Source organism: Anolis carolinensis, chromosome 2 (genome assembly GCF_035594765.1).
Source record: "Anolis carolinensis isolate JA03-04 chromosome 2, rAnoCar3.1.pri, whole genome shotgun sequence".
Classification (NCBI taxonomy): domain Eukaryota; kingdom Metazoa; phylum Chordata; class Lepidosauria; order Squamata; family Dactyloidae; genus Anolis; species Anolis carolinensis.
Genome location: NC_085842.1, coordinates 81,652,384 through 81,665,713, shown reverse-complemented (window position 1 = coordinate 81,665,713; position 13,330 = coordinate 81,652,384). Strand labels below are relative to the sequence as shown.

General features: G+C 36.8%; 1 protein-coding gene across 11 annotated transcripts in view; it reads left to right on the top strand.

Annotated features, from left to right (window-relative positions):
* dock3 (dedicator of cytokinesis 3) overlaps nt 1–13,330 on the top strand; it is a 241,236-nt gene that overhangs the window by 175,298 nt on the left and 52,608 nt on the right. For 8 of the 11 annotated variants that reach the window (XM_062970073.1, XM_008105073.3, XM_008105065.3 and 5 more), the window contains 10 exons: nt 556–702; nt 1,539–1,637; nt 4,270–4,364; nt 6,589–6,664; nt 7,558–7,658; nt 7,807–7,865; nt 9,116–9,264; nt 9,986–10,071; nt 11,936–11,962; nt 12,081–12,176. In XM_062970073.1, coding sequence (XP_062826143.1) covers nt 556–702; nt 1,539–1,637; nt 4,270–4,364; nt 6,589–6,664; nt 7,558–7,658; nt 7,807–7,865; nt 9,116–9,264; nt 9,986–10,071; nt 11,936–11,962; nt 12,081–12,176 — 935 coding nt within the window. The remainder of the gene's footprint in view (nt 1–555; nt 703–1,538; nt 1,638–4,269; nt 4,365–6,588; nt 6,665–7,557; nt 7,659–7,806; nt 7,866–9,115; nt 9,265–9,985; nt 10,072–11,935; nt 11,963–12,080; nt 12,177–13,330) is intronic. The other 3 variants (XM_062970074.1, XM_008105068.3, XM_062970075.1) reach the window with 2 other exon arrangements.

Below are 13,330 nucleotides of genomic sequence, written 5' to 3'. Positions count from 1 at the left end.
CAAATCTTCACAAGGTGTTGAAAAGTATATATGCAGATGGGACTATGTGGCTTTCACACATAGTCCCATCTTCAAAGGTTCTCCTCAGTCTAGTTTTCAATTTTTCTTGACACTTGAGAAACACATTTTTAAAATTATTTTTCAAATAGTTTTGAACTTTCCTCCCATTCCTACATTGGCTAAGTGTGTGCTACATATTATGATCAAATTGATATAACTAACAACATTTCTGAGCAAACATCCTGAAATTACTGGAAAGGCTCTGCTTCACAATGTGCTTGCTAAAACTTAATTAGCAGAGAGTCCTGGAGCAGAAGCTCAAATATTAATCAGGGGAGATCTCAAGCTAACTAGGGACCTTAACAGTAAAAATGAGCATGATGAATAGAAAGAAACCTTTAATAGTACATATTTTGCAGGACTGAAGTTACATGCTTCAACCAGTCTGTATCAGGTAACAGTCTGGTGCTGCATTTTGGAGAAAATAAATATTATTAGCTTCCTATTTCAGTCTTACAGAATGCTAACTATCTCTGTTTTAACTGCTTACTATAGGAGACTGATGTAATTGAGGAGGTAGAAATGATGGTGGAGAGCCTCCTTGATGTACTTTTACAGACTCTGCTAACTATAATGAGTAAATCGCAATCTCAGGAGGCGGTAAGAGGGCAGCGTTGTCCACAGTGCACAGCTGAAATCACTGTTAGTAACTAACAATCAGGTTCTATTTCCTACTTATCTAACCTTCTCCCTTTCACCCATCCCATCATCACCGGGTTCACTTTATTACCACCTTTTCAGCATTGTGTTTTATCTCTTTCAAAATCATTGTTTGCATTCCTTGAGTAAAGCGAATACAAGCAACCAGGTTGCTGTTTGTTTATCTGGCTACTCCAAATCTAGCTTTTCTAGATGATGCTCTTCATCATATGGAGGGCATTTGAAAATTATTTATGGGTATCTTAGTCATATGTTCAGTAATTACCCACAGAATTATTTCTTTTGGATTATATCAGTCGATTCCCCTCTTTTCTCTGGTTTCTCACTATACTCAACTGGAAAAAGGATTCATTTTAGAGAAGAAAATGATACTGTATCACATGTTGAGAAACATATAAATAGTACTGGTATAATCTATTTTAGGAGAAATGTCAAAATATTTGTGGCCAAGCCATTTTCTTTCTCCTTAACGTAAAGAAACAGAAAAAGAAAAAAGAGACAAAACAAATGCTCACTTTAATTTTTCCCTTCTTCAGTTTATAGTTTCTACTGTATTTTGTCATTGTTCTTAATCTGATTCAGATTCTAAAACACTTTCTGTATCAATTTAAATTTTTCAAAATCAAATCAATTTAAAAATGGGTGTCTTGCATGGACATTGTAAACAATTTATTAAAAATTACTGCATATGTTCTTTTTCCTTTTATAACATTTTCAAACTTCACTCCTTTTTCCTCTGCCCTAACTTTGTTTTTATATATATATAAATTGTGCCTGTTGAGCATTCTTCTGAAATAATTCTTCATTGGGATTGGCAGGGAGAATATGTATCCTGTCTTTTGTCTCTGCTTCGTCAGATGTCAGACACTCATTTCCAACATTTACTAGACAATTTCCAGAGCAAGGATGAGCTAAAGGTAAGTTATTAAAACACAAAGTTGGGAATGTTAGATTTCAAAATAAATTCAATAATGTTAAACATTAGAAAATGGGGAAAAATCATCCCTACTAACATTAATAATTGAAAGTAATTTGATTAGTTGAATTGTATTTAATTGATTTGTTATTTCAGATATTAATTTCCAGAATATCCCATGGAAGTTTTTTAAAAAAATGGCACAGAGATTGTCAGCAAGGTTATACTTCGTTACTGGTTCCTACAAAAGTACAATTTTTTTGGCATTTTTAAAGTTGCTTTCTTCCAGTCTAGAATTCATTCCCTCAAATGGACTACAAGGTCCATGATACAGTTTTTATTTGGAATGGTGAAAGTCCAAAATGGTTGAAAACTAAGGATCTCTTGGGATTTTTTATGGCTGCCTGATTGTTATGTACTAGTTAGAATAGGCATCAAAACAGCGATCCTCCTCACACAGTTGCTTCTACATATAGGAGTCTACCGTATAACATGCAGCTGTGGGCAAGTCTACATAGGAGCCACCAAATGCAGCATTGCCCAAACACGAATCAAGAAACATGAAAGGCACTGCAGACTAACTCAACCAGAGAAGTCAGCCATAGCAGAGCATAACCATAACTGAACCAACCTGGACACAGTATTATTATTTGAGAACATAGAAATGCTGGACCACTCGAACAACTAACATATCAGACAACACAGAGAAGCCATTGAAATCCACAAGCATGTGGACAATTTCAACAGAAAGGAGGAAACAATGAAAATGAACAAAACTGGGCTACCGGTATTTTAAAAAAACCCTCTAAAATCAAAACAGTAAATAAGGAACAACACTCTGAAAACAGAGGAATTCTAGACATGAATCAATCAGGGGCAGCTAATACCTCTGAACAAAAGATTGTCCCAGGCAGGAAGAAGCCAGGAATGAATCTGGCAAGACATTAATGCTAATCAAGGTGATTAATTACAACATTCACACTGGCCTCCAACAAGAGTTCCTTCTCCCACCCTGGACCTTCCACAGATATATAAACCTTCCTTGCTTAGTTTTTTCCAAAATATCTCACAACCTCTGAGGATGCCTGCCATAGATATGGGTGAAACATCAGGAGAGACTGCTTCTGGAACATGGCCATACAGCCCGGAAAATACACAACAACCCTACTTCTACATATCTTAGATTATCCCTCCAATTTTCATGCCTCCTTCCTCCAAGATTAATCCTGCTTTGTATATGATGCATAGAATAAATTCAGCAGATATGTTAAACAGACAGGGTGATAAAATACAAAGGTGACTTTTACCAGTTGGAAACCATTATATTTCTCCATATTCTGTCCTAACAGTGGCCTCTTCTGATTGCACGTTATGGATTAGTATAATCAAATGGTATGCAATACCAATTTCTTTTATGAGTGATTTAGAATTTTCCAAAATCCACAGAGACTTTGCTATAATCTATAAAGAACAGAATTATTTTCCTTCTGATTTTAGTGTGTGTGTTAGCCACTGTATGTTTGCAATATGATCTCGGCTGCCTCTTCCTTTTCTGAAGTCAGTTTGGACATCTAGTATTTCTTGTTCCATGTATGATAAAATTCTAAAAATTTGAGCATAATTTTGCCTGCATGAGAGATTAATGCAAATGGCCTGATGGTTACTGCAGTCCCCTTTTGGGGGGATTGGAAGGTATACTGAGCTTTCCAATCTACGAGTTGTTTTGTTTTCCATATTTATTGTCAGATTATTTTAAAATTTGGGTGGAATCTTTCTCTGTGATTTGAAAGAACTTCATTGGTGTACTGTTGATCTTGGTGATTTATTTCTCCCACATGCAGATGTCACTTCACTTCCTAAAATTGTGGATTCATCTTCAAATACTGATTTCTTGAATTAATCTGTTAACTCTTCATTTCTTCAGTGTATTGTTTCCATCATGGTCTACTTGATCATGTGGCGCATTCCCTTGCTAGTCCTACATCATCCCTTTCTTGGTTTAACTTTCTCTTTGATTTCTCAAATCTTATGCAAGAGCTCTCTTGTTCTGTCTTCTTTGCTGTCATACTAGTTCTCATTGCACTTGCACACAAATTGCCTAAGTGTCCCATTCAGGGCTCAGGCCTGTTTCTGTACTCTTTTATCTTAAGTGCTTGAAGATATAATCTGTCATTGAGTGGTTTTTATTATTTTTTGGTAGATGGGGGTAGTTTCTTTTTGCATTCTTCCATGACAGTAGCTTCAGCCCAGAGCTGTACTGGTTCCTTGTCCCTTAAGATTAACAGTGCAAATCTATCTTTACATTATCTTTGAAGCATTTTTATATATTACCAGCTCATGGCCTATACAACAATCTGTCCCTGATCTTGTTTTTTCAGACAAAAGGGAGCATCTCTATTTTCTACTTGCCTCACAGGAGGATGCAATCCCACCCACACAGAAATACTAGTCATATTTTAAAATTTATATGGCGGTTTCCTGTTTATACTTCTTGTTGGTGTTGCTGTAATAGAAAAATAAAATAAGATATAATCACTTTATCTTGCTTTTAACAAACAGGATTTGTTTGCCCACTACTATGTCCAGATTTCTGTGTATTATTACTGTTCTTTTCTCTTCCTGCTTTTCTCTAGGAATTTCTACTAAAGATTTTCTGTGTGTTTCGTAATCTTATGAAGATGACTGTCTTTCCTCGAGACTGGATGGTGATGAGATTGCTTACCAGCAAGTGAGTGGAGACATGTTTTAGAACTCCAAACTCATCTTTAGAGTTCAAGCTACTTACCTTCAAACCTAAAATCATTAACGCCGGGATGCTTTATGGAGGGACTATTCTTATTCTCCCTGCCAACAGCTATGTTTTGTAAACAAACTGGGTGAAGCTTTGGATGTTTTCGCAGTCATTCTGAAGTAAATTTCTACTTCATGATAACCTTACTCTATTGGAGCCTATAGAAAAATGAATGAAGCTTTGTTGGGGAAAAACAGTGCTGTGATTTCCCCATCCCCCCACCCCAGCCATTTAGAGGAGCTTCTTGATGCTTTGGTTTTTATTGTCATGCCGGCCACATGACCATGGAGGTGGCTACAGACAACACTGACTCTTCGGCTTAGAAATGGAGATGAGCACCACTAGACTTGGACACAACTAGACTTAATGTCAAGGGGAAACCTTTACCTTTACCTTAAACATAATTTTAATTATATTTAACGATAACATTATGTTGAGTTCATTTATTATTAATCAATTTTGGTTATCCTTAGAAGGCTTAAAACTGTGAGGTACAGTGAAACGTAAGTAATGTGAATAGAGAGACAGGGTATGCTGAGAGGGAGCAGAATGTTCCCTCACTTATTGCAGGGGTTAGGTTCCAGGACCACCCACAATAAATGATAATCCGTGAAGTAGGGACACTATATTTATTTTAATATTTATACCTTATTTTAGTAGTTAAGTGGCCTTTCTCTCCTTCGCAACCCCATTTTGCACTGTAATTGTTTTAGTTTGGTTAGGCAGGCAGCAATTTGGCAGAGAAGGCTGTAAACCTGCAACTCCCAGGATTCCCAGGGAGCCAGTGAAAGGCAGGCACCGCTGCAGCCTAGTCTTCCACGAGTTGCTTTGTGTTGTTTAATTGATTAGTTTGATAGATAGATACCACTTTTGATTGGATAGCATTAAGTCCAAGGCATTGTGAGAGTGCTTTGGCCCACACAAAAAACCCGCGAAACAGTGAGTCCGTGAAAAGTGAACCGCGAAGTAGCAAGGGAACACTGTATTCCCAAAATATGGCTGCTTTACCTCAGATTGCATGGAAGAGCTTCTGTGTTGTTTCAAAATAATACACTTGGAGTAAAGATTCCATAGGCAAATCTGCATTTTTCCTGGGGCTGATCAATCAGTCTCAAACTTTGGCTGCAGATTTAACGTGTGAAGCAATGAAATGTGACTAACCAAAGACAGGGCTACTATAGCTTTGGGATTTGCCATGATTTTTTGTTGTTGTTGTTGCCATCATTTTTTTTTCCTGATTTACAGCAACCCTCAGGCAACAGTTGGTCAAAGGGGGATTTTGCCTCTGCCTTTTTCTGAGGTTGAGAGAGTATGTCATGCTCAAGGTCACCCAGTGGATTTCTATTGTTGAGCAAGAATTCGAACCTTAGTCTCCAGCGCTGTGTCTAGCACTGAAACCATACTGGCTCTTCACAGAAGTTATAGCTATAGTTACTGGTCTCTCTCCCCCCCACCCCTTTAATCCATTCCAGTATTTTTCCTATGAATTTCTGACAGCAAAAGAAACCTATTAAAACCCCTGCAGAATGTGAAACTTTTTCTATCCTGGAAGTTTTCAAAACAAGGTGGTATAATTGCAATACCTGTGTATCCATTGTCTCAGTTCTTCCTATTATGCCATTGCGTGCCATCTAGTCATTTCCAATTCATGTCAACTCTAAGGTGAACTTTTCATGGGGGTTTCTTGGCAAGACTTGTTCAGAGATTTACTCACAATCCTTTGAATTGACAACCCATTCAAAATACAAAAATAAAGTTAGTCATTCTTGACAAGTCTGTGCTGTTGTGTATGTCCACAAGCTGATTCCTTTGTCATCTTTCCTGGTATCCAACTCAGAATAACTGGTGACTATTGCCTTGTCCCTCCTCTTCCCCACATTTTGAAGATTGAGACAACATTAATCCTCTGGATTTCTTAAACTTCATAGCTTCACTGGATATACTTTCAAGAAAACTTTTCAGTCACATTTTGTCAAGACTGATTTATTTTGGGAAGTAGACTTTTGGTACCTTACGATTCAGTAAAGCTACAACTCGAATGTTAGAAAATATTTATTTATATAACTAATTAAAAATGAAAAATGTACATTAAATCCAGAGTTATACAAAACTTGATGCATATAGAATGTTTCTACAATGTTGTGTTCTTTTGTTTTTGCAGTATAATAGTTACAACAGTTCAGTATCTGTCTCCTGCACTTCATAAGAATTTCACAGAAACAGACTTTGATTTTAAGGTAAGATATCATTCAGCAATTATCTGTTAAACTCCTTCAGTTGCATCTGCTTTCAAAATTATCATGCACGTCAGTGAAAATGTTATGTACTAATTGTTGTTTAATTATTTAAATTGTTAATAAAACTCAAGTGTTGAATTCCATCAAAGGATTTAAGGAAGAGTGATACAGCTAGTTGCAGAAGCATTTTGGTTCCAGTGAAATCAATGTATTTTTCTATTCTAAAAATGTGTCTAAAATAAACAGTTTAAAGTTGTATCTACACTATAAAATTAATGCAGTTTGACACCACTTTAACTGCCATAGCTCCATTCTATGGAATCCTGGGAGTTGTTGTTTTACAAGTTCTTTAACCTTCTCTGCTAAAGAGGGCTGTGTGCCCCTTCAAACTGCAAATCCCAAAATTCCACAGCACTGAGCCAAAGTAGTTAAAATGGTGTCTAACTACATTCATTCTACAGTGCAGATACACCCTGAATTTCATTTCCACTGAAGTATGTCACATATTTTGTATGTACATCTAGAAATGAGCACTGTTGATAAGACTGTGACATCCTATAATATGAAATGTAGTCATTTATCTGCTGTGCATATCCATTAATTATTGTAACTGATAACCTATTTATCTCTGTAACTAGATTGAGACCACCATTACTATGTTATTACATTTTGTGTTTTATTTCGCCACACACTCTAGAACTAATGTCTGATCTGGATTATAAAATGTTTTTGAAATATTTTTATCGTGTATATATTATATTTGAACGTATACACGTATGCTTTGAATGCAATTTTCCTGCTTCTTGGCAGGGGGTTGAACTGGATGGCCCAAAGGGTCTCTTCCAACTCTATGATTCTATCTATCTTTTGCAAATTATTTTTCTACTTTCTAGGTCTGGAACTCCTATTTCAGTTTGTCAGTTTTGTTTATAAACCAGCCCAGCCTGCAATTGGAAAGTATTACTCCAGCCAAGCGTAAAAAAATTCTGGACAAGTAAGCTTATCTAACTTCTAGCATCAGGTGTTTAACTGTTTTGTGAAGAATTTCATGTCATAAAAAGTAATATCTAATTGAATTCAAAACATTATCTTGCTTATTACCATTAATTCTGCTAAGGTCTGAGTTTGTGCCTCTGTTCCAGGTATGGTGATATGCGTGTGATGATGGCATATGAACTATTCAGCATGTGGCAGAATCTAGGTAAGGTCATCTTCCAATCTAGTCTTCAGTTATGGTTGGTATTTTATAGCAAGATAAGAAGGTGTCATATGGATATATTTATGCACAGACTCTTAATAAATAGATAATCCAGAATTACATTTGTACTGGCACATAACATTCAAGCAAAATGCAACCTCTCTAGGATTCTTTTTACATTTAAAGCACATGAATTCTGCCACACACCCACCCCACTCTCAAGCTCCATCTACACTATCATATAATCCAGTTTCTGTATCCAGATTATCTGCTTTGAACTGGATTATATGGCAGTGTAGCTCATATAATCCAGTTCAAAGCAGATAATCTGGATTCAGAAAATGGATTATATGGTAGTGTAGATGGGGCCTGAGTTTTGTGTTTCCTTCAGATAAATCTATTGGGGCCCTTCCACACAGCCATATAACCCAGAATATCAAGACAAAAAATCCCACAATATCTGCCTTGAACTGGGTTATCTGAATCCACACTGCCATATATTACAATTCAAAACACATAATCTGGGATCAGATACTGGATTATGTGGCAGTGTATATCCAGCCACAATCTTTCATTTCAATTATTTATACCTGCCCTTCTCACCCGAGGGAATTCAGGGCAGCTTGCAAGTGGCAGTTGATATCGTTACACCTTTATACAATGAACTAAAACGTTAAAACAGTTAAAACAGTCATAAAATACAATATACAAAGTTTAAAACAATGCAAAGTGCATTTAGCTTCTCTCTCTCTCTCTCTCCCCCCCCCCCCCCCCCCGTTCCCAGAGTGTATTCAGCTAGAATACTAATATTTCCCTCGTCCGCCAGAACTTTGCTTCTTATGGATCAGTAGAATACTTTTTAAAGCCTTCTTTATGGGGAGAAAGATAAGACAAACTTCAGTTAGTGAGCATAGAAGCATAACCTGTTCTCAGGTTCCCTCCCTCTGAAGACATCCTCTCTCCACGTTGCAATCAATGGCTACACACAACATTAACAACTATTCAGAATTATAGAATTCCTAAAACCATTAGAATAATCAAAACAACTGAAAAAGCCAAATACTGAAATGCCTCGTATCCTTCCATTTGGTAAGATTTGAAATTTTTCACATTTTCAAAGGAATATCTACCATAATCAAAGGATGACAGTAAAATAATAAACATACACTAAAAGAAAAGAAAGTGGGAATAGAAAGAGGGAGATTGAGGGGGATCAGTTTGCATGAATAAACACATGCTTTTCTACAACTCAGGTGAACACAAAATACACTTTATTCCCGGAATGATTGGCCCCTTTCTGGGTGTCACACTGGTTCCACAGCCAGAAGTCCGCAACATTATGATCCCCATTTTCCATGATATGATGGACTGGGAGCAAAGAAAAAATGGAAATTTCAAACAGGTAAAAAATCTCTATTTCTTCTACTGTCTGAATTGTCTCTTCCTTCATTACAGATACACAGAGAGAAAATTATCCTATCTACGAAGAATAAGAATTTTGCTTTTAAAATAGTAGCATGTGTTAGCTTAATAGACTTCATGATATATGGCTTATTGCACTATTTTCATTTGGCAATTTGGTGTTTCTTGAGGACAATCCCTAGCACTCACTGTTCCCACTATCTCAAGTGCAAGTGCATCAAAATTGGGTGTGGGCGAAGGAGAATAATCACTCTTTCAGCACCACATCACTGCACCCCCTTCAAAAAATAAAAAGGAAATTTATCCCAGATGCTGAGGGATGTTGGGAGCATTAACAGCAGATTTTCAAGCACCCCTGGACCTAAAAAAAAAACAGGAACAGAACTGTTTTTCAAATGGCCTCTAAATGCAGATGGTGTCCCCAGATGATATTTGGAGGCAAAAATTGATAGAGGGAGGGGGCATGAGGGCACAAAACTGGTCTTTATGGATTGCAAGCAGCCCATAGGCCACATTTTGCCCATCTCTGGCCTAGAAAAACCAAGAGATTTTGTATAACTAACTTTTCACAAATATTCAAGAAAAACACCTTCGAAATAGTGATGGAAAATCAAACAATAAAGTATATTTGTAGCCTTCTTGATGTTTAGAGTTTAAGAAATACGAGCTGCTGTTTTACTAACCATTTCATTCTGATTCAGGTGGAAGCAGAGCTAATTGATAAGCTGGACAGTTTGGTATCAGAAGGAAAAGGAGATGAAAATTACCGCGAACTCTTCAATCTGCTGTAAGTGTTATTCCTGCTGTAGCAAACAATTTATAAATGTATGTAAAGTTACTGGAATAATGATCAGAGCAAAAAATGAAAATAACCGATATATTGTCAGTAAGAAACAATGTTGTGTCTACTTTTCAGGTAACATGCTCATTTTGATTTATAATAGTTGTGAAAAGTATTAATATTGCTTACAATTACTACTAATATTAAAATAATGTGGTCATAAAACATTATTGAGATGTTCAGTTCTAATTACAGATTTTGGGGGATTTTCCTTGTTTATTAACTTATTTCATTTTCCCGATCAATATTCGTGAACTATTTCTTTCTGGGCCCAAGGTTTTGCACCATATTTGTTGTGTCTTCTTCAAAGTTTTTTTCCCCTTGGAAGAATGGAGAAGCAGTGAGAAAATGAGCTTATGTTATCATTTCCTTGATCAAATCATTTTCCAGATGTCCGTTAGATATTTGAACTCCAAAATACAGCCACTGCCATTTCAGAGAACTATCTGTAACCTGAAGGCTCAATGTGGTCTTTTACTGTGAATTTAACAGTGTAGTAGTTTTTAAAATGAGGATATACTCATTGTAGATGTAGAGAAAAGTTGGTATTGAGTCAAAAACTTTTCCCTGTAATAGACCCAGACTGAAAGATCTTCCTTATGTAATTACTTATATAACTATAACAGCCTCTTCTGGTAGTTTGGGAGAAACAGTTTGTTAATAAGCGAGTGTGAATTATCAATTTGCCCAACTGAGATACATTTCTTAGGGATTCCAATGTGAAAAGTAAATTCTGACAAATTAAAATATCTATTGGCTTCCATTCATGATCAGTTAGGAAGGAAAACCCAAGGAAAGCCCAGAGGGGCAAAAAAATCAAAGGAAATATTGGTGAAAGAAACATTCTCAACACATTGTATTACCAAGCAAATGTCCCTGAAATACAGGTGAATGAAAGAAGCAGATATACGGGGAAATAGAAGGATGCCTGTCTTGCTTGGTAGGAAGCAGAAACCAAGAAAGAGAACAACTGCTGTGCCCTCCCTAGAAGTTGAGAATCATAGAGGTCTAAATAGAAATGAGTAATTTGGGACACAGCACTTTCAAAACATGACACCTGTCCCCACTTTTCAGCCAATTGCTTAGATCTGCCATCCTCTTTATGTTCTCAGAAGTCTGCTTTGCTCTGTCAGAGCCTTCAACTACACAAAGAGAATCAGTATGTTCATGTCGCTTTACAGTTCATTGTTCCTATACAACTAATTGAGGTTGTCCATGCTTCAGCAACTATATAAAGGGTAATGACAACCCCACTGTTCAGAAACATTCCTCTGCCTATTTTAGAATGTACTTGATGCATTTTAGCACAGGATTCAGCCTGTGAAACAATGCATTGTAACAAGGATTACACATTAGTGGCTGCAGCAAAATAATTTTGAAAAGATGTAAAATAATGTTGAGTCTACTGTGAAATTAACAAATGCTATAAGTGTTCTGTATCTTGTGTTATCTTCTTTCATAATTAAGATATTTAAATTGATTCCTTCCACTGAATCTGTCTTCATGTGCAGAAGATACTACTGTGGATTGTTCTTGTTCTTTAATTAATAAACACAACACAGAAAAGCAAGAGTGAATCTTGCATGCCATTATTACATGAAAAAGAAAAGTTGATGGTGTCTGTTTACAATTGTATGGAAAATATTGAAATATGTAGCTAGAAATGACATACGTTGCTACTTTTCTATTTACAACATTGAATTGAATTCCCTTTTCATCGACTGCATGTCAAGAAAAGAAAGTTGTACTTTTTAAAGTATTATCTTAGTCCAGTAATCTCCTTGTCTTTGCTTTATGCAACATGGATCAGAACCCAACTCTTTGGGCCCTACCCAAGGTAAGATGGAATTTAAATTTTATGTGGAAATGTGCTAGGTGTTAAAATTGTTATCAAGGACTATTGAGCCATTACCATCTTTTCAAAGAAGTCTTATACACGGTTTAATTTCACACAGCCTGCTGGAAAAGATTGAGCAAGAGACCTGGCGAGAGACTGGTGTTTCTTTTGTGACATCAGTTACACGTCTGATGGAGCGCCTCTTGGATTACAGGTAACACAAGTTTATTCTGTATTCTCAGCCAACTGCTCTGTAAGAGCTGTGAAATCATTTCTTACAAAAGAGATTGTTTATTCCAGAAGGCCTGTCCAAAGTTTATGTTCTTTATTTTAAAAACTGTTATTTTCCAGGAGTTTCATGTTAGCAAAGAAATATATCAGTTTAGTCAACATCTTTCATTAAAGTTGGCAAGATTTTAAGATTATGGGATCTACAGAGTATAAGAGCCATCAACTAGAGTCTGGTGCAGAAGACATATACCCAATATATGAGGGGGGCGGACAAAAATATATCAAGCATTAAAGAATTCTGAGTCCAGGAATTGGATTTCAATCCTGGAACTGAATAGAGAGTTCAGCCCATCCACAGAAAAGTTGTCATAAGTGAGAAACAACTTAAAATACGAGGGTTGAATGAAAAGTAATGCCTCCACCTTCGTAACTTCTCAACAGATGGCAGTACTGGTATGCGGCAGGTACTGGCTTGTTCAGTAGACTTTCCTCTACAGTTCCATTTGGCAGGATGCCTTAGCATTGACCGGTTATGTTGTTAAAGTGCAAAGTATGGATCCCTGTGCAGATGTCGGTCAATGCGACTTAAGCAAAGTGCAGTCACTGAATTCTTGACAGCAGATGGTGTCACCCCAAAGGAGATTCATCAGAGAATGCAAGCTGTTTATGGTGATTGTGTTGATGTGAGTACTATGCGTCATTGGGTGAGTAAGTTTAAAGATGTTGAGGTGGGAACATCTGGCTTGCGTGACAAACAAAGAGATGGATCTTCCGATAGCCAAGCAAAGCAATAATGTGACACACAAATTCTTGTGAAATGCCGATTATGCTTGAAATTTCTCTCTGATTGATACGACGATTGTACTGAATCAATCTGTCAACCTTTTGCTTGTGAAACTCAGTGGTTGCTGCCACAGGAAGTTCAACTCTTTGTCACGCAAGTCAGATATTCCCACCTCAACATTTTAAAACTTACTCGCCCAATGACGCACATTACCCACATCAACACAATCACCATAAACAGCTTGCATTAATCTCCTTTGGGGTGACACTTTCTGCTGTCAAGAATTCAGTGACTGCACGTTGCTTAAGTCGCATTGACTGACCATCTGCGCAGGGTTCCATACTTCGCACTTT